Below are 27647 nucleotides of genomic sequence, written 5' to 3'. Positions count from 1 at the left end.
GGGAGCCGCCCGCCCTCAGAGCCGGCCCGGGGCGGCCCTGGCGGAGCTCTGAGGGCTGCGGTGCGGGGGTATCCCTTCCCCTTCCCCTTCCCCTTCCTCTTCCCCTTCTCGAGGGGCAGCCCTTCATACGGTCCCTGCGGGATTGTCGCACTTACGGGGGGAACGCTTTCCACAGAATCGCCTCCGGGATTATCGAGTCCAACCTGGGAGCAGACACAGAATCACAGAATCGAGCTGGAAGGGAGCACAGCGCGTTCTTTGGTCCGGCTTCCCTTCTCCATCATCCCGGAGCACGTGGCATGGGGCTGTATCCAGAGGGTTCTGGAATATCTCCAGTGAGGGAGATTGCACACCCTCACTGGACAATCTGTTCCCGTGCACGGTCATCCACACTGGAAGGGTTTCCATCCCTTCCCAGGGGTAGGGGCCTGCCCCTCATACAGTAAGCGCACTTGGAGAGGAGCAACTTTCACAGAATCACAGAATTGTTGAGGTTGGAAAAGACCTCCAAGACCACCAAGTTCAACCTGGGATAGATCCCCACCTTGTCAACAAGCCCAGACCCCAAACATGCTTTTCCCTCTTTCTGGTGATCAGAAACTGAGATTTTGGGCAGGAGGGTTGGAGTTCCCTCCTGCCCAATGGTGGATAACATTTTTGCTGGAGTTGGAGGACACTGCCAAAGCTGGTTGAAGCTCCGAGGAGTGATAGCTACTTTCCATCCAGGAGAATGATCACATTCCTAGGATGCTTAGATTGGGTTTAGGATTTCAAAAGTCGGCAACTGTTTAATAAAAAGCTCATAAGTAGTGTGGAAACAAGGACAAGATTAAAGGAATTTCCTCCTCACTTCCTGCTAGATCAGATCCCTTAGGCTTTTCTTCTGCCATATGAATCTTGTATTTCTTGTCAGACACTAATAGAGTTTCAAGAGGAGGAAGAAATCCAGATAAACATCTGGCAGCATATTAGGGAAGGAGATTGAGGTCTGGAACCACCTTCTCCTCACACATACAAACATGCACATCTTCCTCCTCTCACCAGCCAGGACAAGGACAGGAGATTATCCGCTTCCTTGGGAAAACTGACCAATAAACAAACATGGAGGAAATGGACAAGGCGAGCCAAGCGTGATGTGTTTTAGGATCTGGTGTGGCTCATGGAAGGGACTGTCAGCTGCTGGGACCTGGGTGCCCGAGTTTCTGCCAGTTGAGGTCCTTGAAGCACCGCCCCTAATCCAGGTGAACAAGGCAGGCCCAGCTCCAGCCAAGATCATCGGGCAAGTTCAGGGTGGCGAGGCAGGTCTGAGGTCAAGCTGAGAATCACCAGCAGCTCAGGCGCCATCCCTCAGGAGCCATTCCAGCACCAGGCACTGGGACACAGCGCAGGTCTGTAGGGATGAGGCAGGTCAAGCAGGGAAGTTGGTCCACAGCAGGGCCCATAGCCACACACAGGGATGCTGCAGTGACAGGCTCTAAGGGGGGCCAGGGCTGATCTTAAAGAGAGCCACAGGCAGGGTGGGGTGGGTTGCAGTCACTAAGAACAATGAGTGCCCTCAGGGGCCTGACACTTCTCCTGGAGACAGGGAATACCGGGAATACCGGAGCTGTGCCAGCGGGAAGGTTAGGCCATGCAGCTGGGATTGCAGTGCTGCGGCACCAGCCCAGGCTTGCCTGCCCTGACCCTCCGAAGTGACATTGCAGGTTACTTCTGGCTGATCTAACAGCGAGCTGCCCTCAAGGAAACACCTCCTGTGTTTTCTTGTGTTCACCCGGGCAAGGGCATTCAATGAATGCTCTGATGAGAGCAAATGGGAGCGACGTTCCCCCAGATCAGCCAGCTGGGTCCAGTTCCCCACAGCTGCTGGAGTCTTGGATCCTGCAAAGGTGAGTGGGACCCTTTTCCAGGGTCTCCACTGAACCACTGCTTTTGGCAGCAACTGCTGCTACACCTCTTCAGCTGTAACACAAAAGTGTTTCCTTCATCTCTCTGTTGTGTAATGAAATAACATGTCCATGAGATACATATTCCTCTGAGCTGGGCACAGGGATAACCCACTAAAGATACAAAAACATTCTGTGGCAGATGCAGGAACTAAATGCAGATTCTCCAAGTTCTCATTTAGCTTCGAAGTTTAAGCTCCATGCAGCGTGAGAGGATAAATCATTTATAATTAAAAAACAAACCACTTATTTTTAGCTGCAAATCTACCAAAGTGCATGCAATTAGCAGATATAAATCACTTCCTGGCTCGCAGACTGCTCAGCACAGCACATAAATGAAAGTTAAAACATACGTTTGGGGAATACGTGGTACATCTGCTCTCAATCTGCAGCATTTGGAAATCAATACAAATATTCTCCCTGCTTTAACATGCTGCAGTCTGTCATCCCACAGTGGAAAGGCTAAAAATATATTAAACAAAGGAACTGGAGTGGACACAGCCCTAAAGACCCAAGAAGGGATATCACAGAGTATCCACAGTGATCTGATGGCAAGAAGAATTTGGGGTAGGGGTAAGCTCTGGCTTGGGAGGACAGTTGGAGTTTCTCCTCTGTGGTCTCAGGATGCTTGGGAGATGAAGTGCACACATAAAGCTTCAGAAGGTGACTCTGGGGAGAAGAATCAACCATTTGATACATGTCCACATATTTTAAAACAATGACAAGCTTGTAGTCAGTATCTTTGTGGAATTAGTTCCCGCAGGGAAAATGTATTATCCACAAAACTTTCTTCTTCTTTTTTTTTTTTTTTTTTTAATGAAAAGATAGCAAAGAAGCTGTCTGGGAATGATTTGTAAGTACAATAAACCTCACAAGAGGATGATAAGCAGAGTATTGTATGAGAATCGTGTCAGAAGTACGGCAAAATAAAAGAGAAACATTACACATTTGTAGTTACTGACAATGTGTGTTCTTAAGTATCATGTCACATTAGAAAAGAATCCTTGTTTTCCTTTCCAGCTTTCACTAATATTCCTATTAATCTACACCAGATTTTCTGGTTCCACCCTTTGAGGCCATATCAATCATCCTTTGCCCACTTGAAATTCAACTGGAATTACACCAGTGTGTTCAGGCTTCCAGAGTCTAAGCTGGAAGTGAGGTTAGAACTTCCCTGGATTCCTAGAATCTGTGCATCCATGGAAAGACTCAGTGTAAATCTGATTTCACCATGGATTTTTAAACCATAAGATGAAAAACAATTGCTGTTCCATTAAAAGTGGAAGATTTAGACGTAACTTATACTGAGTTCTTTAGGAAAGGAATTCTGTCTAACTCAGGTGAAAACATTGTCCACTTGATGCCAGCTTTATTTTCTGGTGAAGTTTCAGGAGCAAGTGCAGCACAATGTGTTTATTTAAAAGGGATGGGAGGTATGAGAGTAAGTAGTTTTATCCTGAAGGCAGCAGGTCAGGCCAGTGAGGAGGAGCTGATTTGTGCCAGTCTTTGCAACAGCTCTGTCTCCTCAGGTGGAATCTTTCCTTTGCTTTAAGAGGAAAGCAAAGGCTCAGCAGCACAGGGAACAGGGAGCACTGTGGGGCTCAGGGGACAGGGGGAGCCCTGGGGAATGGCACAGGGAGCATCAGGAGGTGAAGGTCAGCCTTGTTCAGATAATTTCCTTCAGTCTGTGGTCTGGGAGCACTTTGAAAATTGGGAGAAAACTATGGAAAAGATGAAAGGAAAAGCCTTGAAACAGACCACAATTCTTTCATGTGTGTATTACACTGGAACTTTATATATGTGAATAAATATACATATATTTATATCTCAGGAGAACTCTGTTCTTCACATCCCTGAATGACGTACCTCCATAAAACATACCATCACCCTTCTGGGAAAAGGAGGGTGGCAATGGGACACCAGCACCAGCAACTACTTAATAACATATGCAAATATTGGCACGCTTCTTACACATTAGTTTTGTTGTTGTTATGACTTTGTCCTTTGAACTGGCACCCCAGCCTTTCATTCCATTTGACATCCATTGTGCTGGGCACTTTGGAAGTGCTCATTTAAGGAGCAGACGTGGTGCAGTCAGTGGGAGAAGTGTGTAACAGTGACACTTCCAAACACTCACCCAGGCTGGGCATTCACACTTCAGGTGCTGGGCTTTGTAGTTATCCTTAGGGAGGAAACTGCAATTATTTTATGTCTTTCTCATTAGCTCCAGAAGGGAGCGTGGAAAACAAGGGCATGGATTCACAGCTCAGTTTGGGCATGACCAAGTTGTCCTTTTGCAAAACATCTCAGGTAATTTCAGGTGAAACTGCTCTGTAACTTCCAAGTTCCTCACACAGAGTTTGTTTGCTTCTTCCAAAAGGAATCAACCAACCCAATCCTCAAAAAATCTGATTCAGAGAGAAAGTTATTAAGGCAATAGTTTGGAAAACTGAACAAATATTACACCCAGTTGTCATAATCCATCACTTCCCACCACTTGCAGGGAGCCCCAGCCCTTCCTGCCAGCAAGGACCACAGCATCTTCAGGATGAACAAGGAGATTTCATCACCCTCCTAAACATTCTCATCTTTGTGGCCAGGCATGTGAGGCAGTAAAATACTTCAATCATTAGAGGAAGGAGAACATCACAATTTTTGCAGGAGAAAAAGAGATTCCAGGGCTGGTGGTTTGACAGGTTAATAAGAAGGCCCCTAGTCAGCCTTTACAATTTATTTATTTGCAAGTCTACACAGGGATTTGGCACCTTCAACAGGTTTTTATTCCAACAACATTTCAATTCACCTTTAAGACTTCCAATTAAGACAAACACTGGGGATCCACGGGTGGAATTTGCATGGAAGTTAGCGGGGGGTTGGCAAAGCCCTGAGAGCAGGGTTTAGGTATCAGGTTTATAGACTTGTATTGTCCTATCTACCATCTCGTATTTTCCACTCATTTTGCAAGTAAAACTTTTATTGCTATCAGCATGAGTTTAGCACAGCACTAACCCAGAGATGTGCCCCACCATGAGCTGAGGTACCCCGTTCACGTAGAACAATTTGGCTGCACTAAATCTTCGCGGTGAATGTTTGGTTTAGTTCCCCCATAAACCTCGTCTGCCGGATTTATATATTTTGGCTCCTTTTATTTTGACTCTGGTGGCTGAATTTGCAGTGGGCTTAAGTGATTTCAATCCCACTCCCAGCAGCAGCAGAGCTGCAGCACAGTGGGGATTTCTCCTTGTGTAAATACAGGGCCTCGTCTGGCAGGATGCTGAGGGCACCGCCGTGGTGGGGTTCCAGTGGGATCCCGGAGAGCTCAGCACCTCCAGGGAGAAATTCCAGCCCCTGCAGTGGCCAAGGCCCCCAAGAGTGTCTGTGGTCCCTCTCTATGGCCCTTTGTCCCATCCCAGTCACAGCACACAATGCATCTGCTTATCTCCTTGTGAATCACAAACACTAAAATGTTTGTTTTCCTGTGTTACGAAGGCACACTTCTATCTGCAACAAAGAATTATGTCAATTATGAGGATGATGAAGATGTTTTCTCCCTCTAAAGCTCTGTGAAATTTAACTTTCTCTCACATGGGTGTGGGGGTTTTAAATAAAGTAGTATTTCAATAATGGCTTCAGTGGGATTTTTAAATTATTTTCCTCTATTTAGAGTTGATTTTTTTTAAAAAATCCATTTCAATTCCAATGAAAATGTCTCTGATCTGATAAAGGAGATGAAGTCACTGCACAGGCTTACTATTTTATTTCCATAAGGTTTGAAAGTTTTGTTCCCTGCAGTGTTTTGGAGCCCAGGAGTATTCATCTGTTTTGTAAAAGGAAAGTTCTACGGAACAACATTTGGTCACTGTTGTCTGAATTTCATTATTCTGTTCTCCAGACTAGCAGAGGGGAAAAGTGCAAGTTAGCTGGGTCACAGTCTGAAATGTGAGAGCAGTCAACTTTTTCTGAAGTTTATGGGAATGAAAGGAAATTTAATACTGTTCAAAAGAAAGATTTAAAGTTGCATCATGTGAAAACAATTGGAGAAGTTTAATCCCAAGGTCTTGGGTTATTTGGTAACTTACATGACCATTTGTCAGCCTGCAAAAGATGGAGTTGGCTTTGCCTCTGTTAACAGTTGGCCTCTGTTTTGGAGTGGTTTTGCAGTGCCAAAGGAACAAACAGGAGTTATAGTGGGTTTATAGACCACTACTCGTTCTATTCTTCTGCAGCCTTTCAGCTCCTGACATCCTGCTCGGCTCCTCGGGCTGCCGGCGCGGCTCTCCCACCGCTCTGGGAACACGTGCTGACAAGCCTTTCATGGGAGAGGGGCTGCGGGGCCTGACAGCTTCTCAGACTTCTCAAAAAGCTGAATACATATCCATAATTTAACCTTTACCTCTCAGCCTGCTCCAGGCCTCATACATTTCATTGTATGTGGGATAAAAGCCATGGGACCCTGGGACGTAACTGAATAGTTAATGTTTTGTAATGTTTCCAGTGTATCATTTATGCTAAAAGATGTTGATTGAAGCATTCTTTACATTCAGATCAGTTTCTGTGGAGCAAATTGAAGTGAAAATCTACAGAGCTTTGAATGCATAAAAATTAAAGAACTTTTTTTCCAGAGGGCTCCAGCACAAATTCCATCAAATAACTCTTAGCAAAGTCTCTTGCTGTTGAGAAAATTCTCAGGAAATGTAGCCTGAGTCTCCCTGTGTCATCTGCTTCTCCTGCCATGGATACATCCATGGATTTGGCATCAGCACCTCCTGTGTTTGGCCACCACTCTACGGATATTTAAAATAATGGGAATCATTATTAAAGGGGGAAAAAACGGTGTCAAAACAAAGACAACTTGGTTTTGAAGGATGTTTTAAATATTGGTTTGAGGGAGTTGAATCCCACAGGAGTAACTTTTAAGAAGATCTTTGGGGTGTGCGCAGGGTCGTGGCTGTGTAGCTGCCGTGCAACTGGACAAAGCTGAGGTTTAATCCACCCTGTGTTTCTCAGTGCAATTAATTTATAAATTGCTTTTACCAGCTCTGAAAACAGGAGTTTATGTGGTTTGTTTTTCACCTGATCATTCAGTGACTCCTCAGACATCCATGCTGGAGCTTGTGAAGTCTTGTGTTCCCCACACAGAACTGCAGAAAAGAAATGAAATCCAGAGAAGAAAAATACTGTATATGGAGAAGGTGGTAATGTGGAAGACTGTGAAGGAGGCTACAAAGGAGGAAAAGCTGGAAACAAGGGGAAAAGAAGAGGAAAAGAAACTCGTGAATGTAAGATAAAAATCCAGTGTGCAAGCACTGAGCTACAAACCCTTGTGCACAATTGTGAGGAACTAGTGCACAGTGACAGGAATCTGTTGCACTTCCCTGGACCTAAAAAACAATTCCTGTGAACCCCCAGTGGAATTTTGCCGTTTCCATCAGCCCAGATATCATGGCAGAAGAAATCAGTAGGAGCTGAGGTGTTCTGTACCTTCTTCCACACACAATAAACTTCACACACGTACACGGGGACATTCAGTTACTTGGTGGCTTTTCAAGCCCTGTATCTAAAATTGAGAAATGCAGCTCAGCTGGTTTTTTAAGACATCTACAACAGTCACTTCAAAGCTGAACGTACAAGAGCTGCTTAAAAATTGCCTTTGATTCCCCCTGATGGAGAGCTCAACAGTGCAGCCAGGGAGCTGAAACCACAAATGTCTAATGTCACTTTTGCTGCTGTTTAATTCGAACTGATCCATCCCATTCTCTTCTTTTTTATTGAGAAAGCAGCAAAATAAAATGTCTTACATTGCTCATTCTGCCATAAATGTTATCAACAGTGAATGCTTGAAATGCTGCCAGGAGCTGCCCTGTCCCACCTGCTGCTGGGAGTGAAACACTAATTAACAGCCCTGGACATTTTTACTTGGCAATAAATTAAAAAATGAACAGCTTCAATTTACATTCAATTTCCCTACTTTCCATACAACCTAAATATTCAACTTTCATCACAGCAACAATTTAATCAGGAAGACACTGAAAGCTAAAAACCAGTAAGTGTAGGGGAAGCTCTGACCTCTTGAAACTGGAGGGAGCTCAGGTACTCTTGAAAAAGGCACTGAACTGGGCCAAATGCATTTTAGCATTCCAATAAAATCCCATTTATATTTTTAAATAACACCCACATACTAATTAACTTCTTCAGCCTAAGATGCACAGAACTGCTTCTTTCATTTTGCTTTGGAAAAGGCTGTGCTTCACCCTGAAAGTTGTAGGTATTTAAACTAGGCAGGACCAGCATTTAAATTCATATATATGTATTTTTTCCTCTGTCATCCAAGTAGTCAAACTTTCAAACAGCTGGAACTTCTTGTGAAGGGACAAACACCTCTAAGCTGCTGCTGAGTCAAATTAAACCCCAGCATTGTTTAAAAATCACATTATTTCCTTTTGTAGGAGCTGAGCAGCTGATTAATGTCCTCATAAAGCATCTCCTTTGAGGCTGACTGAAATTACAGAGTATTATAACACTTTTCTCTTTGGGCTGCACTGGCACAGGATGGATTTGTAGTGTCTGTCTTTGGTTTTTTACCCCGAGAGGCTCTTTGCAGACAGGCAAAGCTCCCTGTGCTGCTGCCTTGTCCAGTGGTTCAGCTTTGGTGCTTCCAGCAACAACCATCCCACTCATCCCTGCTGGACCTGATCATTCCTGAGGGTCTCCGAGCCCCAGCATGGGAGGTTAATGGCATTGTGAAGGGACACAGATGACTGGGAATTTCGTGCCAGAAAAAACACAAGCACTCTGCTTGTGAACTTCCTAAACTCCTCCGCTTCCCCCCAGCTCCCCCCGCCTCCCCGGAGCAGTGGATAAACACGGAGTCAGATGATTCAAAGCTTTGCACACTCACTCGCTCTGACATGGGGCTTGCTTGGCCTTTTATTCTTTCCAAAACTTACCTTTTTTTTCCCCCTTCCTTTGTGCTCTGGATGCAAGGAAGGACTGGAAATAGCAGAGGAGGGACTGTGGGGATTCCCCGATGTGGAGCTTTGCACCATGGCAGGAGCTGCAGCACATCTGAGAGTCACCCAGGGGCACCCAAACGGGCACCTCGAGGGAGCAGGGCTTGGAAGGTCCTGCCAGGTTGCTTTCACAGAGGAGAAGAGGGAGGTGAATTGAGCTGAATTGATGCTAAGTCTTTCTAAGCCATGTCACGATATCAAATATAGCCATGAAGTGCAGCCAAACTCCTCCAGTGTTCAGCTCATCCCTGCTGGTTCCAGAAAGTTTGAAATTATGGCAAATTAAATGTGCCACAGGCAGGATTTTTCACCAGCCTTTGCCTTGCTGTAGTAGAAGGGACCTTAAATCTCATCCAGTTCCTGCTATGGGCAGGGACCCCTTCCACTGTCCCAGGCTGCTCCCGGCCCCAATGTCCAGCCTGGCCTGGGACACTTCCAGGGATCCAGGGGCAGCCACAGCTGCTCTGGGAATTCCATCCCAGCCCCTCCCCACCCTCCCAGCCAAGAATTCCTTCCCAATCTCCCATCCAGCCCTGCCCTCTGGCAGTGGGAAGCCATTCCCTGGGTCCTGTCCCTCCATGCCTTGTCCCCAGTCCCTCTGCAGCTCTCCTGGAGCCCCTTTAGGCCCTGGAAGGGGCTCTGAGCTCTCCCTGGAGCCTTCTCCTCTCCAGGTGAGCACCCCCAGCTCTCTCAGAGCAGAGGGGCTGCAGCCCTGGGAGCATCTGATCCCCATCATCATTCAGATCCATCCCAACAGCTGCAGCCTTGGCTCCTCTCACACACTGTCACACGAGGAGCCTGGATGCATTTCAGACCTGGACTGTTGCTCCTCGCTAGGATTCCTCATCCTAATTAAAACTTAATTTGTTCCCTGCAATCAAGCTGTACGTGTGGAGCTGAGTGTTCAGCCCAGAGGAGAGTGGGAGTTTACAGAACTGAAGTGCAGGTGGGGTGCTGGGAGCAGCAGGGTCAGCACTGACCTGGAAAGCCATTTCCCAGAATGGATATATCCCTGTTATCCCTGTTGATTCTGGCTCATAATCACAACCTGTGGAAACGAAGGCAGTAAAACCAAATCCCTCTCTGTTCTGGAGCTTTTATCCCTTCCAGTCTCTGTTTATTCCACCCCACTGCTCCCACCTCCACCCCAGCACCACATCCTGATCCTGTCCCATTCTTACCATGCTTCCCTGACCTGCTCCTTCACCTGCAGTCATTGGCCCCAGCCAGGCCCTGCTTTTTTATGGTCCCAGTTCAGCATTTCTGGGATCTTCCCAAAGCCTCCCACAGCTGGGGAATGTGAGGGAATACCAAGGGAAGGAATGAGACAAGCTCTTCTGATGGTGGTGAAAAAGCACAGAGACACAGGAATGTGCTGATGGTCCCACATCCCTGCTCAGTGTCTGAAATCTCAGGGAACAAATGAGATTTTATTTGATTTGATGTAATAATTGTTTTAGTTCATCTGCTGCCACTTTCTCCACCTGAGCCTGGGCACAGCTGTCAGTGCTGTGATGGGGACATGCCAAATAACACCTTTTTTCAGTGGTACCTGGAAATTTTGCCCAAACCTCTGCGTGCTGAGGATCTGGGGATTAGACTTTGGATTTATCACATGGAACTACTCCACCAATGGCAGCAGTGTGCAGTGTTTGCCTGAACTGTTTTAGGTAGCCCCAAACCTGTGGTTTGTGCCAATATTTCGGCGTGGGAGCCCATCCTTGGGGACCAGCTGGGCAGCCTGTGCACTCACCAACGCTTCAGGGATGCAGGAATTGTGACTGAATCCCGGGATTATTGATGAAATCACGAGTGAGGTGTGGTGAAATCCTGCCTCAGCTGGAGGTGGCCAAGAGACTCTTTACCAATGCTGCCACCTAGAGAGAGACAGTCCATCTCCAGGGTGGAAAATCCTGCAGGAAACCAAGATTTCAGAGCTTTTGTGCCTCAAGCACAGGGGTTTAACCATCCCCTGTGTGCTGGGGATCACCCTGGACACTGGTTCCTGCCAGCTCGACTCCTGGCCATGGCACCGCTGCGTGACCAACCAGGCTGGGACAAGGAATTCCTGAGCACAGTTTGGGCCTGGGCTGAGCTCTGCTCTGGGCTGGGCTGGGGTTGCTCTTCCCAGGAAGCTCTTGGGATGTGTTTCCATCTCTGTGCAGTGCAAACTGCGCCCAGAAATGAGATCCTGCCTTACGTAAAGGTTACAACGCTATGACTGCTGAGACATCTGGATCTCATCGGGCTCCTCTGGGACAGGAGTCCTGAGCTTTGGCCTGGAGAGAGGCAGAGAAAGAGCAGGAGTCATTTTTCATGCAAATCTCCATCTGCAGAGGGTCTGATTCTCTGCAAACTCCTCCATGGTCATGGCTTTGGCAAAGGCAGATCATCAAATGCTGCACAGACTGACCGTGCTCCCCTGTTCCTGCCCCTGACCTGGAAGGGATCCACCACGATCCAACCCAGGGGGAAAAGTGGATTTCCTGAGAAAATCAGAACCTTGGGAGTCTCCTGTACCCAGACCTGCACCAGCTATCCTGAACCACAGCTGCTTTCCCTGCATGTGCAGCGTGGTCAGGGATGTGCTGGCACTGGGGCAGCTGCCAAGAGCTGCATCCTGCTCAGTGACCCAGCGGGGAAATCCACCCAGGCTTCCCCAAGAGGGATCTCTGGCCAGCAGCCACAGAGTCACACAATCATTGAGGTTGGAAAAGCCCTCCCAGACCATCGAGTCCAGCTGTTCCCCAGCACTGCAGATCCCACCACTAAACCACATCCCCAAGTGCCACATCCACGTGGCTTTTAAACGCCTCCAGGGATGGGGAATCATCGCTACCCTGGGTAGCTGTGCCAGGGCTGGACAGCCCTTTTGGGGAAGAAATTTTCCCTAATATCCAATCTTGGCACAACTTGAGGCCATTTCCTCTCATCCAGTTGCCTGTATCTGGGAGAAGAGCCTGACCCCTCCTGGCTGTACCCTCCTGCCAGAGAGCTGTAAGAACATTTCCCCAATGCCACTCAAGGTTCCCAATCCCATGAGCCAAACGGGCAAAAGCTGAACAGGCACCAGTTGTCACAAGGAACGAGCAGCAGAGGGATCAGTTTGGGCTCCACTTTGTAGCTCTTGTAGGTGTGGTGGGAGGGAGCAGCTGGAGGAACTGAGCTGAGATAAAGCCATGAGAGCACAGGAAGCTTTGCCTCTCATTCTGAAGGTGCTGAAAGAAGTCGGGAGGCCCAGGAGAGGAGTGCTGTGTGTCACCAGAGAGCTGTTAGCACCAGCCAGCACCAGGATGGGCAGAGAGCAGCTTTTAGCACGGTTTGACTGAAAAGCACTCACAGTTCCATTAGGAGGAACCCAGGACTGACCTGCTTTAACAAGAGGCCAACCATAAACTCTGGGGTCACTTGTTCACACAATGCTTGAAAGGCAAATTAGAGCAGCCAAGTTGTTTTTCCCCCACTAATCCCAGCTTCCTGGTTTAGTCCTCTGCAGCCAGCCGTGAGGGAAACCTCTGGAAGCATCTTGCCAAGGGAAGCACTGGGCAGGCGCAGGACCATGGCATGGAAAACAGCTCTCCCAACCTTGGGCACAGGCTTTTCCTGGGTCCTACCTCAGCTTTTAGACTTCTTTTAATCTCATTTTTGAAGGTTTTTATCCATCCCACAGCAGAGCAGCTCCCCCACCACTGTCAGTGCAGACTGAGCAGCAGACACACCTCACCTGTGCACAGGGGAGATAAAAAGCCTTTTGTCAGCACATCCAGTCCCCCTTGGAAGTGGTGCTGGCAGCTCGGGATGAGGGTGGCATGTTCCATGTTCCTGGATAATAGAGCTGCTCCCTCAGGCCTGCCCAGGGACCCAGCCTGAGTTTCAGCCCTGGCCAGAAGGTGAGATGGGACACAGGGATTGCAGGATTTGAGTGACAAAGGCAAGCAAACCAAGAGGGGACAGGGCCTAAACTCATCCCACTAATGTGAATACATCCAGGAAAAGGGCAGGAGGGTGCAGCTAACTTCAAACAAAGCTACAGCTGTCTCCAAAGTGACCCTCTCTGTGCCCTTGGATAAGATATTGCACATTAATTCCTGCAAATCTGATTATTCCAAGGCTCTTACTGTCCACATTCAACCAAACAAGCCCATCCAAACCGGGATAAAGTATTTGTGCTTCTTTCCCAGGAAAGTTTCCAAGACAGAAAAAAAGCCTGTGAATTATTGAACAATTCAGTATCTCTGTTATTCCTAGAGCCTTTTGTTTAAGGAAAAGCCAGGAGTCCACGTGCTGCCTCAAAAGTTGGCTGAGGAGCACCACACCCAACGCACCAGCAGCACTGGGGACGCAGAGAAGCAGCCAAGGGGACAAGGGGTGCTGAGGGCTGGGGTTTATTGACTATCCTTAGCAGCAAAACTGTGTTCTTAAATACAGGGATAAAATCAGTATTCCTCTTTTAGTGACAATTTGACAAGGAAAGGGGCTGGGCTGACTCCCTGCCCCGTGCACACTCCAGCACAGGGTGGCTCTATGTGATGACGGTGGGCCCGGAGCGGCCGGTTCTTTCATGGAGCTGGGAAAGTTTCAGTGCAATGGAAATGAGAGGTGCCAACATCACCTGCAGGGAGGAAAGAGAGGGCTCAGAATTGCAGAGCAGCACATGCAGCCTTCCCACGTTGCATCCAGCCTTCTTTAAGCATCCAGGTCAGCCTGGGACAGCCAAAGCTCAGCTCTCCTGACCAAAGGACTGCTTTGGGCTCACAGCCTGAGCTCTGGGACCAGTGACAGGGACACAGCGCTCAGAGAAAATCCTAAGCTCCAGTGGTGATGCTGCCACCCTCCCTGTGCTGTATCCCAACCTCCACTGCACGTCAGCACAGGACAGGTAAATCCTAAGTTCCGTTTGTTCCTCTCAGAATGGGGGATTTTCAGTCTTTTTGTCAATAATGGCACAGTAAGTTATGCACAAAGAGCTCACATTTGCTGGGGAATATAGAATCAGAGAATATCCTCAGTTGGAAGGATCCCCAAGGATCACGAAGTCCAACTCCTGGCCCTGCACAGACACCCCAACAATCCCACCCAGTCCCTGAGAGCGTTGTCCAAACGCTTCTGGAGCTCCAGCAGCCTTGGGGCTGTGACCATTCCCTGGGGAGCCTGTTCGGTGCCCAACTACCTTCTGGATGAAAAACTCTTTCTTGATATCCAAGCTAAACCTAAATATGAGAGGATTCTTCTCCGCCAGTGCCTACAAGAGCTCAGCAGCATTTGTAAAAGGTGTTGTAGAACATATGCTGAACTCAGCACAGAACAGGGCAGTGTCAGCTCAGGTACAGCTGAACCTGTGATCCCATTTATTTGTTTTAAACCAGCCACAGGTGTAACACAGGCAGGAAAACTCCTGTGCTGTGGCAGCGGCAGCTGTGAGGGATTCCCAGTGACTTGCTCCACACTTGAGCTTTTTTTTTAATAAACCTCTTTACACTGGGATGAAAGATACCAAAGCTCTGGCTCCCCAAATTCCTGGCACCTCCGCACAGCTCTGAGCAAAGCAAGGCTAAGAAAGGGCTCGGCTCTGGGAGCCAGCAGTGGAAGGAGCGAGCTGCAGCACCCACCTGTGGGTCTTGGTTTATCTTCTGAGCATCCTTCTCGTAGCTGTCGATGTAGAGGCGCACGGTGGCCCCGGCGCTGCCAGTGCCGCTCAGCCGGAAGATGATGCGGGAGCCGTCAGAGAAGATGAGCCGCAAACCCTGCTCGGGACACGGGAGGGAAGGGCCTCTCAGCTCTGTTGTCCACGATTCCCAGCATGGCTGTGCCTGACCCACACCATCCCTCCTCTTCAGGGAGCCACAGAAGGCTCCTGTGTTACCCTCTCCCCCCTCCCAGAGGGATTAATGTCCATCCTAACCCATTCTGGAGACCTTGCTGGAGCTCTGAAACTCCTGAAGCTGAGCCAGGGACTGCCTGCCAGACGCAGCATTCCCGACACGCTGCTCTGCATGGAAACAGGACATGAAGAAAACATTCCCAGTTCAGCCCAGGGGAGGCTGTGCCCACCTGGTTCTTGGAGACGCTGCCATCCACGGGGTCGTTGTACTCGAAGTTGTCGGCTTTCTCCACCGTGTAGACTTTGTCCCCGCTCGACAGCTGCTTCCCCACGAAGGAGCGGTCGAACATCACCGTCTCCAAATCCTTCATCATTTTGTTGGCAGCATCTGCATCCACCTCCTCGTAGTCATACCTGCAGCCAGCACCACACACAGGGATTAGGGAGGGGAGGATGCAATGAGATGTGATGGTTTGGGATGCCCTTTTTGAGCTCTGTGGGTGTTCTCTGCTCCCACGCTGGAGGGGAGGACAGGCAGAAAAGGCACATAAAAGCACCAGAACACATTGGCCAGAGACGCTGTGGCTGTCCCATCACTGGAAGTGTCCAAGGCCAGGTTGGATGGGGCTTGGAGCAACTTGGGACAGTGGAAGGTGTCCCCTGCCCATGGCAGGGGTGGCACTGGATGGGCTTTAAGGTCCCTCCCAACCCAACCCAGTGTGAGATTCCATGAAATGAGAGGAGGATCTGTGTGCAGCACTACAACTCCATCCACACAGATCCTTGGGACACAGCACAGCGTATCACAGGCGTTTGGTGCCAGGAGATGAAAGCACAAAGTGCTGTCTCGCACTGAGTGTCACAGACCGAGGGCCAGGGCCAAGCTCCAACTGACTGCCAAGAATTTCCTGTAGTTCTGCCCACAGCGCCCCACCAGATCCCTCATGGTTACTGTGAACACCCTCGGAGCATCCCCACAGCAAACTGCTGCTGTGACCGCACCAGGAAAACATCCAGTGCCAGCTTTGATGTCCCTGCCCGGGGAAGAGAGGCAGCAGAGAGGCTGGAGCCCATCCCAGGATCCCAGACTCTGTATTCCCACTGCCAGCGGGATTTGTGCCGCTGTGTTTGCCGCCTGACCTGCCTACCCCTGCACTCAGCGTGCTCTGCACACATACCTCGCATGCTAAAAGGCTGCCTTTTTATCCTAGACTTTGGCATTTTTCCCCAGGTTTCCATGCCTCAGATGTGTGCTGGCTTTGTGGTGAGTAGGGGGGGAAAAAAGGAAGAAAAAAAAAGAAAAGAAAAGGCAAGTTCTTTCATTTGGCAATTTGAGACGGAATTTTCATGTAGACCTTCCAAGCTGAAAGATCTGTGCCTAATGCTTTCACAGTGTTCCCACCTCTGCTTGTGTGCAGGCTGGTTCTCACTCCTTCCCTTGCCATCTTCCATGTCTACTGCAGGTTAAATTTGAGTATTTGGGGACTGGACAGGAACTCAGCCAGGTAAATAACAGCCATGGGGCTGGGCATCCATTCCATGAGACACTGCTGTCACTGAAGATGTCACAAATTAACTTGTGATATGGGGTCTCAAGAATACTGATCTCATGGCAAAAAAGACTTTTGGAGGAAAAAATCTCCATTAAAAGTAAGAAAAGATACCTTGTGTGTATAAAATGTCTAGACTTTGGTACCAGATTTATGTCTGGAGTAACAACCCAAAGCTGGACACCACAAAGGGTTATGGTGAATGCCCATTTCATGGCACCCAGGAATGCTGCAAACTGCTCAGGGAGTTTTGAACTACTACAGGACAAACAGCAATGGAATGACACAGGAACATCCCCACGCTGACACAGCGGTGCCATCAGGGCTCTGCTTTGACACAGAACAGGGAATGGGAGGTGCCAGGAGCCCTTTCCCCACCTGGTGAAGAAGTTCCTGCCGTACTTCTGCCAGTGATCCTTCATGATGTCCTCCACGCTCTGCTTGCGGGCGGCCAGGATGGACAGCCAGGCCAGCACTGCCCACAGCCCGTCCTTCTCTCGGATGTGGTCAGAGCCTGTGGGGAGCCACAGCACAGACACAACTCCCAGTCCTCTCACACCACAATTCCCAGTCCTCCCCACCTTGTCTCCTCTCCTCCATGCCCCTGGCAGCTGCACAGCTCACAAACGGGAAGCATTTCCAGAGCTCCATCCCTGCTGCATCGTTAAAGCAGGGCAGGATATCATCTGCTCCAGCTCCAGCCCAAATAAAACACTCGGCATCTTTTAACACACACATTCATTGTTCACACATCTTTAACTCTGTTCCCAAGGAAGGAATGGGGAATATACAGTAAAAAGGGCATCAAACAAGAAAACAAAAGGTGAATGCAAAGGAGCAGCTCGGCAAGAACATCAACTCCTCAGCAGCTGTCGTGTCCCATCTGCCAAGGAGCACCCTGGGATCATCTCCTGACCCAGCACCAAGGGGAATGTCAGCCCTCCTGGGGAACCAAACCCCAATGACCCCAAAATCATCCCAGAACAGGGAGAGGAACAGCAGGGCAGGGAGCACCAGCCATGGGGCTGGCAACAGCAGGGCAAGGAGAGGCTCCATCCACCTGCAGAGACCAGGAGAGCCTCCACCCTGCTCTCATGGGGGGCTGGAAAAGCCCCTCTCTTGGCTACAGGAGCATTCACAGAATCCCAGAATGGGTCAGGTTGAAAGGGACCACACTGGGGCAACTGGTCCAACCTCCCTGCTCCAGCAGGGCCATCCCAGAGCACAGGATTTTGACTGTCTCCAGTGAGGGAGACTCCACAGCTCTCTGGGCAATCTGTCCCACACAGTAAAGAAGTTCTTCCTCATGTTCAGGTGGAATTTCCTGGGCTCAGTTTGTGCCTGTTGCTTCTCGTTGTGGACTCCCCCAAAGCTGGCTCTGCAAGGAGAGCAGGAAGCAGCCAGGGCCAGCCCAGCCTTGCCCTGGAAGCACAGTGGGATCACATGGCACTGACTGACCCCTTGGGAAACCCAAGAGGTGCTGGACCTTACACAGCCCCCAAACAAAATGGGATCAGATGGCCCAGAACACACCCAGCCCACACTCGGTGCCTCTGGCACACCAGTTGGACCATGTGCCCCACAGATGCAAAGTTTTCTCCTTCCCTCTCTGGAATACCTCCAAACAGGTATTAAAGAAACCCCAGGAGCACTCCAGAGCTGCCATGTCACCCTCTGAAGGAGTGCCAGAGTGGGAATCCTCTGGGAAAGGGCTGGGGGCAGGGCAGGGGGTTACGTGGTGCTTTGCACAAATCCCACTATTGTGGATGTGGCCATAAATTATCCCCACGGTCCCTCATGGCAGAGAGAGCTGGGCAGAGGTGATGGAGAGGAATGCTAAATAAACACCAGTCCCATGTGATGTATCAACTTATTGCTGGAATAAAATACCCAAGGAAGCAAGCAGGAACTCTGTCATGTCGCATTACTCTAATTGCTGCTGGCCTCCAGTCCCACTGCCTCACAGTTTGTTTCAATTTTTACTGGGTCTTTTGGCTGCTCCTTCACCTCTCTCCCCTTCAACACTCCCATTCTGTCCAGCTCCAAACAACTCCTCATTAACTTCCTACCAACCAACCCTCCTCACTGCTTTTCATTCCTTTTTCCTTCCTAAGTGCATTTGTCAGACGGACAAACCCCTCTGCATTGTGGGGGGAACCCAGCACGCCTGGGCCCTTTCTCAGTCTGCTCCCCCAAACTGCTTCAGCTCCCACCACTTGGATGTCTTGCTGCCTGGCCAAAACCCCAAACCTCTCTCTCAACCCCTGCTGCCACTGGAATCACTTTGGTTTGGGAGGAAGTCCCTTACCTGATGGGGGATGCAGAGAAACTGAGCTTGTTGTTCATACAAAGGTGGAAGCAGTCTTGGGGAGCTGCTCATTTGAGATCATCTCCCATCAGCAGCTCCAGGAATGTGGTTTTATTTATCTCCTGCAGCACCAGTCCCTCTCATTAGCCAAGGTCCAGGATATAAACTCAGCACATGCTGAAATCACTCAGGGCAAAACTCCAGAATCTTTCTTTACTCACCATTTACTTCAAGATTCCTTCACAGGGATACCAGTTTCCTGAAATTCCCCTTTCCTTCCAACACACAGCCAAATCCCAGTCCCACATATCAGAGTAATATCTGACTGCAAAAATATTGCTCCTGGAGACTGCCCAGCCCCACAGCAACCTGCTCTCCCCCAGAGCTGTGATCCCATTTCCTCAGCCACAGGAAAGCTGGGGTAATCCTTTCCTGTTGAGCTGTGCACCCCAGCTCCACAAAGAACTTCAGTCCAGGCATTTGGGGATTTAAAGCACCCACACACAGGCTAAAAGGTTTTTCTGGGGTGGTGGAATGAAAACACACAAGGTTTGAGTGAGAAATTCCCTCAAGACCCTGTGCCTTGGATATGCCACCAGAGATCCCTAGAAAACAGGAAAAACATCTCAGGAAGAATTCAGACCAGATAAAACTCAGCCTTTGTGCAGGTATCAGGTGCTGATTCAGGGCCCTGCCTGCAGGGAAGGTCCCATTTCCACAGGCAAGACATAAAACCACATGGGAGATGCCAGGGAGAGCTCAGGAACTGCCAAGGCCTCCTGGGAATCCTGAGTGTCCTGAACACCCCACAACAACCTGGAGCAAATCCTGCTCCCGTTAACTTCCCTGCACACCCCCAGTAAATTCCTTGTGATGTTCACTTTGTTTCTCAGTAACCCAATAACTCACTTAGACTGTTCAAAGGCAAGTGTTAATTTAAACTTTATAAATCATACGTTGTTTTCAGAACAGGAAAATGAGGGCCCTATTAAGCCCAGAGATTTAATAGTGACCTGAAACCTTCCCTAATAAAACTCCGTGCTCCAAACCGTATTTCTTTCCAGAAATGAAAACACTGAGAAGGTTTTCCTGGCCACCAAGAGTTGAAAAATACATTTAGCATTGCACTTAATCCCCACAGACTCAGTGACCGGGCTACTAAAGAGGCCCCCAAACTTCCTGCCTATCTCCACGTGCCTTCCCGGAGAACTGGAGAAGAAGGAGCTCCTGCCTCACAAAACCTTTAAATTGTGTTCATTTCCACACTGATTCCTCCAAGCCTTTCTTATATCTTATTATTTTACAAGTATTAACAACTGCAGATGAAAGATAAATCCCAAATTAAAGAATAAGGAATCACCATTATGGGTGATATGGGGAATGCTGACTTACCAGTCCCAAAACTTTCCTCTCCACACAGAGACAGTTTGTTTGCATCCATCAAGTTTCCAAAGAACTTCCAGCCCGTTGGAGTCTCATACAAAGCAATCTTTGTAGCCTGGGCCACTCTGCAAAGGTAAGAAAGCCAAGTCACATCGCTGAATTCTTGGTGCTCCCATGGGAAATGGGATCAGCATCTCACTGAGGGCAGGGAATGCCACAGCTTTGGTACAATCCCTCTGTTTCATCCCAGTGTGACCTTTGGGAAATGAGTGGGATGTGCATTTAAAGAACAGATACAAACCCTCAGGTCTTCAAATCAATTTTAAGTTGCAGATTTCAAAGCATTTCACCAAGAAAGCATCAAATTTAAGGAAAAAAAGGGCAGGGAGAATCATTTGTTTGGGCTTATCTGTAGGGAAGACAAAGAGCCAAGAGCTCAGCCCAGCTGTGCCACATCCTCAGGCAGGGTTTAATCCATTAAACCTCACTGCTGTCCTGGCTGGGCAGTCTCACCGGACCGAGGACAGGGAATTGATCCCTGTGAAATCCCAGGAAAGGGGCATTCCCTGCCCTCAGCAGGGCTCCCTGCCCCTGCCCCTGCCCACGGGGGTGCTACCTGTCGAGGGCCCCGCTGGTGGGCATGCTGCGGGCAAAGCCGCGCACGCCGGTCTGCTGGAAGTACGGGATGCTGAAGATGTTGGCGGCGATGACGGCGACGGAGTCGGAGGGGTTGACGAAGAAGCCGTGCTTGCCCAGAATCATGTTGCGATCCTGGGGGACACAGCACAGGCACAGCTCAGCTTCCTGCTCAGCTCAGGGCAGGAGCTGGTCCCTGAGCAGGCCCAGCCCATAAACCCAACAATTCCCAGCGATTTTCTGAAATAAACACAGAGCTCTGAAGAAGTTACACAGCAGCACCTGGATACTGTTTCACCTTTCTGCTGAATTTTCACAGCTTTAAAGTTATTTAAATACAGTTTGGACTTATTGACACAGTAGCCAACTATTGCTGTGGTGGCAAACTGCAGCCAGTGCTTCACTTCACTCATGACTACAGAGGAGAGGGAGAGAGAAAAGGTGCACCTCAGTCCCCCAGAGCTGGTTAGAGGGAAAGAAGGGGAATTCTGAGCAGCTCCTTTACCCCATCTCCATCAAAGGCAGCTCCAAAGTCGTACTCTCCCGTCTTCATGGTCTGCACCAGGTCAGCAGCATAGGTTAGGTTGGGGTCAGGGTGGTGGCCCCCAAAGTCCTCCAGGGGGGTGCAGTTCACAGCTGAATTTGCTGGGGCTCCCAGCTCCTCACACAGGATCTTCTTCACATAAGGGCCCACAACTGTCTCAGCAAAACAGAGAGGAAAGACTTGGCTCAGCCCCCAGGCAGCTCTACACCAGCCACAGCACCACCCACCTTGGGCTGCTCAGTTTGGGTCAATTTAGGTGCTTTATGGTTTAGGAGCTCACATCAAAATCCACCCCATCCCTGCAAGTGTCCCAGGCCAGGCTGGATGGGGCTTGGGGCAACCTGGGATAGTGGAAGGTGTCCCTGTCCATTGCAGGGGGTGGAAAATGAGCTTTAAGGTCCCTTCTAACCCAAACCATTCCGGGGTTCCATGAAACATTTCACAGAATCCTAAAATGGTTTGGCTTGGAAGGGACCTTAAAAATCAGCTCATTCCAACATCCAAAACACAACACTTGACCAAAAATAACATAAGGCATAAAAAGTTTGCTCCCAAAAAGAAAAATCCAGTATGCTACAAACCAAAAACCAAACTTGCAATATAAATTCCAGAGAAAATCTTCCTGTCTGAAGTAGGTGGCAAATCCCCAAGGACACCCTGGGCACCCGCAGAGAGCCCCAAGCCCCCAGCCCTGCGTACCCCCATGCATGGCATCGATGCGGATCTTGAGCTGGTTCTTCCCTGAGAGCAGCTCCTTTAAGGCATTGAAGTCAAAGATATTCCTCAGCATGTTGGCATAGGCTTCTACAGAGTCCACAATTTCCACTGGAAAAGAGAAGGAAACAGGGATCAGCCCTCACAGCCTGAAATGTTGGTAACCAAGTCCTGTTGCTGTGCTGAGGGTCCTCAGAGCAGAGGGCCAGGGCTGAGCACAAAGCTCTTGAACATCCCAGAGAATCAGTTCATAGGGACAGGAATAATGGGGCTAAATTGGAATTTAATTACAGGCTCTCTCTGCTAATCAGATCACAAATGGACCAACAAAATCCTTAAGGCAAACTCTGTTCCTAGCTAGGGCTCCCTGGATTCCCTTTGAGAGGCCTCAGTCCCACTTCACTTAAATTAAAAAATATATCTATAAAATCAGACCTTTAAATTCCATCAGAGTCACTGGGAAGTGTGAACTTAATAGTTCAAAAAGTTACACCTTTGCAGCCAACAGGGAATATAAAGACATAAAATACAGCATAAAAATCCCACTACACAGAAATGGGGACCGAGAGAAATATCAAATTTTATCATCTTTTAACTTATTTCTTTTTTAATTACAAGCACGGGTTACCAGGAGATGGTAAAAAAATACTTGCAGTATTTTTAAAAAGTCTTTTTAAAATTTATTTTCATATTTCACTGCTGACTGACAGAAGTCACATGTGAAATGTAACAGCTTTCCCACTCACAGGGACAACTTTTATATGTGAAACCATGGAAAAAAAAATCAGTTGAAAGATTAAACTCTGTAATTTTTAATCATGAAAATGCACTTTAACTGCATTTCTCTGTTTTGAAGTACACGTTTGCCTTGCAGCAAAACAGCCTTTGATTTTAGGGAAGTTTAATGGATCAAGATTTTGCAACTGAAGTAGAAACTTCTGTGGGACAGAAAATTCTATAAATCAAAATCAACAAATAAATAAATGCCAGGATGCCAGGAGCAATGTCCTCCTTTGGATTATCCCACAGATGAGAAGGAGAGGTGAGAATGGCCACAGAAACTCCACAATTCCACACCCTTGCCAAGGGGAAGAACATTTGTTTACCTGTAAATGGCTTAAATTTGTTCTCCAAGTCAAATTGCTGCTTCCCAATGGTGCCCAAATCCACCTGGAGATCTGGGCAGATTGCATATTCCTCAATTTTCTTACTGATTTGGAAAATTTTATCCGTGACGGCTTCAGGAGCAGGACCTGCAAGATGAGATGGGCAAGGGGGAAGATATTAAAGAATCCAACTGCAAGAGGAATGAACTTCAGGAATACAGCAAAGACCTGGACTGGGAATACCCTCCTAGGAAAGGAACGCCAGGGAATGAGGGGAGCAGAGCATCACTTGCTCCATTTAGGGGAAACCTCTGCTCAGGGCACTGATCCCCGGGATATGAACACAGAAATTTCAATTCTCAGGTCAATACAAGAAATTAATATTAATAATAATAAATAATAATAATGCTGCAGCAGAAAGTGCCCTGACCTCCATTGGCAATGTTGAATTTGATGCCAAAGTCCCCGTTGGGCCCGCCGGGGTTGTGGCTGGCGGTCAGGATGATGCCCCCGATGGCTTTGATCTTGCGGATGAGGCAGGACACGGCCGGGGTGGACAGGATCCCGTTCTGCCCGATCACCAAGCGCCCGATCTGAGAGTGGGAGAGCAGAGCAAACCACTGTGAGGCCAAATCCCAAACCCAGCCCAAACCCCAAACACTGGCAACAGGTAAAGCACAGCCCTGTTCCTGCCAAAGCTCCCCACGGTGCATCCAACCCCGCTCTGTTGTAGCATTCTCCTCCATGAATGCTGCACATGGATGCACTCAAGGCCTGAGCTCTCCACAGGCATTAAACACCATCAAAACCCAGCATTCCATCTGGCTGTGGCCTCAAAATTTGCTTTCAAGGCACACAACGGGGCAGAGAGAAGCCAAAAGAACACAAAAGTTGAACATCCTGGGAGCAGCTGCAGATTCTTCCTCACAGCAGGTAGCACACCTCCTTCCCATAAATCCAGGGATATCACTGAGATTGGATCCAGAGCAATACACCACCATTAGAATGTCTTTGCTGGAGTCCAGACAACAAACCAGAAGGTGAATATTTCTCTGGAAGAACTCCTTCCCACACCCCCCAAATGAGGTGACAGGATTTAAAACCACACCAGACTCCTCTGCAGCAGTCGAGGGGGTCAGACCCATAACAGACTGGGAAAAGAGGAGGGATTTCATTCAGTCACAAGCTGAAGCAGGAATCAAGAGGAGCATTCCCAGCCCGTGGTGGGGGCTGAGCCAAGGGCACGGGATGGCTGTGATTCCTGTCCCCTGGCACTGCCAGGTGCTAAGCTCCAGCATCGCTGCCCATCAGTTATTGCATGGTCCAGATGTCCAGCCCAGCTGCTGGCAGAGCTGCACCTCTAGCAAATAACAGCATAAATGTGAAAAAGCACTTTAAAAACCCAAAGTGAGGGCCCTGCCTCCAGCTGGCCACAGCAGCTCATACTGGAGCCCTCACTCTGCCCACCCACCTACTGATCACACATTTATTGCACCTCACATTTCCTTTGAAGCAGCCAAACCTCCACAAGGTTTGCTTTTTCCCCGTTCTCAGACACACTTTGTCCTGCGCTTTATTCCAGCCTCCAAATCTTGCTCCTTCAGCTTCCCTGAGAATTCACGAGACCTCCAGGAAGCTCCTCTCCAAAACTTCCCCTCCTGCTCCCCAGTTTCCCTTTGAGGGTCACGTTCTGCACCACCCTGTGCATCAGTGCCCTGCACACAGCCCCAGGAATGCTGCAGACGAAGGGAAGACAAGGGATTTTCCCTGCCAAAGCAGACAGCAGCTGCAGGAGAGCTGGATGACCACATCAAATCCCCTGTCCTCGCCCAGCCTGTCCTCCCTGCACACCTGAACTGCAGCTTATCCCCACAGAAGGAAAGGAAAGGGAAAGGGAAAGGGAAAGGGAAAGGGAAAGGGAAAGGGAAAGGGAAAGGAACTGATTTCAAAGGAAGATATTAATTTGCAATGCCAGAAGATTTTTTTCCCCCAAGATGGAAAATACGTCAATTTTAAAAATAAATGAATAAAATTATCTCCTCCTATTCTCCCCTTGACTGTTAATTACACTGTTCTAGTCAGGTTTTTTGTCAAACAAATTCCCAAAATCCAGGTCCCTTTGCACAAAGTTTACTCTGCACAAAGAGATCTGGAACAGACAGCAGAGTCTTTTCTTCTTAAAAAGCAGAAGGAAACAAAGACAAAAGCCCAGTGCGTGAACCATGATCTACCACAAACACACAAGGCTCTTGCTCTGCTTCCAAAATACTGAATTCCAGCACAACTGAGCTCCCTATAAAGGCTGTCACTCACTTGCTAACTCTCATATCAATTTCCAAAGGCTTCCTGAGCATTTATCCCACAGCCACAACTTACACCTGGTGAGAAAGGCAAAACGTGGCTGTTTCTGTTCCTTTGCCACTTTGGTGGCTCTCCCTGTTACTTCATTCCTGAACAGTAGCAGGGGTTTATATTCTTGTGGAAAGACTGAAAAATCCACAGCTGCCAACAGCTTGGGGCATGTCAAAGCACAAAACAAGAACACACAAACCCCAGGCAGAATTTATTTCCCTTTCTCCGTGTGTATTCTCTGCCCTCCTGCATCACTTAGAGTGAAAACCCAGCAATTTCTGTACTCCCCAACTGATTTGCCATTAAAACCATCACTATCAGCAGTTGAATAAACGCCTTTGGGGAATTAAATCTCACAGTGCCTAATTTCTGATGGATTTCTGCACTTCTCAGCCACACCCCACAGGAATTGAGCCGTTTAACATTTACCAACCCCGTTGGCAGCAGCCATTTGGACAATCAGTTCCACTGCAGACTTATTGAGGTACCTCCCATCACCTCCAACCACCAGAGAGGCTCCTTGGCGATCTCTTAGGTCTATGGAAAAAAATATACTCTGGATAAAATTCTGCAAATAGTTCAGCTTGGATTCAAAGTAAAAGGTCTTCCTCCGTAATCCGCTGGTTCCCGGTTTCTGGTCGCTGTAAGGAGCTGTTGGCACCGTCAGCAGAGGCAGGGGAGCATCTTCCATGTCCATTTTTCACACAAGTGCATTTAAAAAGTAAAATATGGCAAAATTAACCCCCAGCCTTGGCACAGCAATGGCCCACCTATGAGACAGGAGTTCAGGGGAGCTGCTGAACACCCAAAAATAGCTCCTTGCACCTTCTGTAACCAAAGCCGTGTCCTCGCACTTGCGGTGGGGGATCAATGTCACGGAGAACGCACAATTCCACGCTGCTGGCCCTCACTGCAAGGCTGGGAAAGGATTCCTGTCTTCTCTGTCATCTCCTGGTTGCCACAGGCACTGCTCCCGGCCATCCCATGGAGCCCAGCAGTGTCAATCCGTGTGGATCTCCCTCGGACAGGGAGGTGGGAGCACCCCAGCCCCGCTCGGATGCGCCGCTCTGGCGTTTTCCCAGATCTGCAGGGCAACGCCAGGCCCGGCCGCACGCTGGGGCTCCGGAGGAAAACTTCCAGCAGGATCCTGCTGCAGCTATTTTGCAAAGTCTGGTGAGTTAAAGGTCACTCTTAAAATGGAAGGGAACAGATCCGTTACCTCCCGTTTGCTCATGCGACTCCTGCCCTACAACCTGACTTCCCACGGGCTCCCTCAAACACAGGGAGATCTTCCAGCAGGAACAGCGGGTCAGCCTTTGGCTGGAAGGCCTCATGAGCCTCAACTGAACACCCACAGCAAGTCTCACCCAGATTAAAACCACAAAAAACTATCAAATGTTTGGGAAAACTGCATCCCATAACGCTGTTCATTGTGGGAAAGCCTAAACGCAAACAGAAGAGACTCAGATATCAAGAAACTTCTGTGAAGCCTCATCTTCCCAAGCATGGGGAAGGTCAATGAAGGAAGGGAAGATTGTGGACTCCCCATCCCTGGAAATGTTCAAGGTCAGGGTGAACAGAGCTTGGAGCAACCTGGGATAGTGGAAGGTGTCCCTGCTCATGGCAGGGGGTGGAATAGGATGGGTTTTAGGGTCCCTTCCCACCCAAATCTTTCCAAGATTTTAAATTAGCCTTTTCTCCAAGCCTCTTTAGCAATGCTTAAAGTCCTCTGCCTGAGCTGCTGGAAACAATTTATAGATATTACTGGAGCAATTAAAGAGCTTGGTAATGACTCTGTTTGTCCTGCTATTAAAAGCAGGAAAAGGAGATGTGCACACAGCTGAATTGTGACAGGTATGAAGGCGCTCAGGGACTCTTTCCTGCCATGCTGATTCTGTCATTGCTCCAATAATTGCTGTATTTTCTTCAAGGGAGATCACAGAATCATAAAGGTTGGAAAAGTCCTCTGAGATAATCCAGATAAACCCTGCCAAGGCCATCACTATCCATGTCCCCAAGATCCTGATTTATCCATCAGCACATTAAAATGGAGTTGGATGATCTGTGTGAACCAACACATCTTTTGCCCCAACAGTGAAACTGCCTGGGATACACAGCCAGGAACAACTGGTTTGGGTTTTATCCACCCACACTATTCCAGCATCCTGCAGCTGTCTTTATCCCCATGCAAAGGCCCAGGTTTCCCTCTAGTGGCACAGAACCCAAAATCCAGCTCCCAAAATTACACCTGGCAGGAAAAGGCCTAAGCAAGCTCTTTCC

The 27647-nt window shown here is 48.7% G+C and overlaps 1 protein-coding gene and 1 long non-coding RNA gene across 2 annotated transcripts; both read right to left on the bottom strand.

The window, feature by feature from the left end:
• Window positions 1-3287: 3287 nt before the first annotated feature.
• Window positions 3288-9362, bottom strand: LOC108448284. Its single transcript, XR_001864129.1, has 2 exons — window positions 7017-9362; window positions 3288-6727 (listed from the first exon to the last, which is right to left on the bottom strand). It is a non-coding gene; the product is annotated as an uncharacterized LOC108448284 (long non-coding RNA).
• A 3958-nt stretch (window positions 9363-13320) lies between these two features.
• On the bottom strand, window positions 13321-26159 carry PGM1 (phosphoglucomutase 1). The gene is made up of 11 exons (XM_008640385.2): window positions 25801-26159; window positions 23446-23608; window positions 23016-23162; window positions 21895-22020; window positions 21157-21347; window positions 20632-20786; window positions 20025-20140; window positions 16703-16838; window positions 15005-15188; window positions 14563-14697; window positions 13321-13565 (listed from the first exon to the last, which is right to left on the bottom strand). The coding sequence occupies exons 1-11, from the start codon at window positions 26062-26064 to the stop codon at window positions 13476-13478; spliced, it is 1707 nt and encodes a 568-aa protein (XP_008638607.1). The 5' UTR covers window positions 26065-26159; the 3' UTR covers window positions 13321-13475.
• Between the last annotated feature and the right edge of the window lie 1488 nt (window positions 26160-27647).

Source organism: Corvus brachyrhynchos, unplaced genomic scaffold, assembly GCF_000691975.1.
Source record: "Corvus brachyrhynchos isolate BGI_N302 unplaced genomic scaffold, ASM69197v1 scaffold280, whole genome shotgun sequence".
Classification (NCBI taxonomy): domain Eukaryota; kingdom Metazoa; phylum Chordata; class Aves; order Passeriformes; family Corvidae; genus Corvus; species Corvus brachyrhynchos.
The sequence above is the reverse complement of the archived record's forward strand: the minus strand, read 5'-3'. Positions and strand labels throughout refer to the sequence as shown.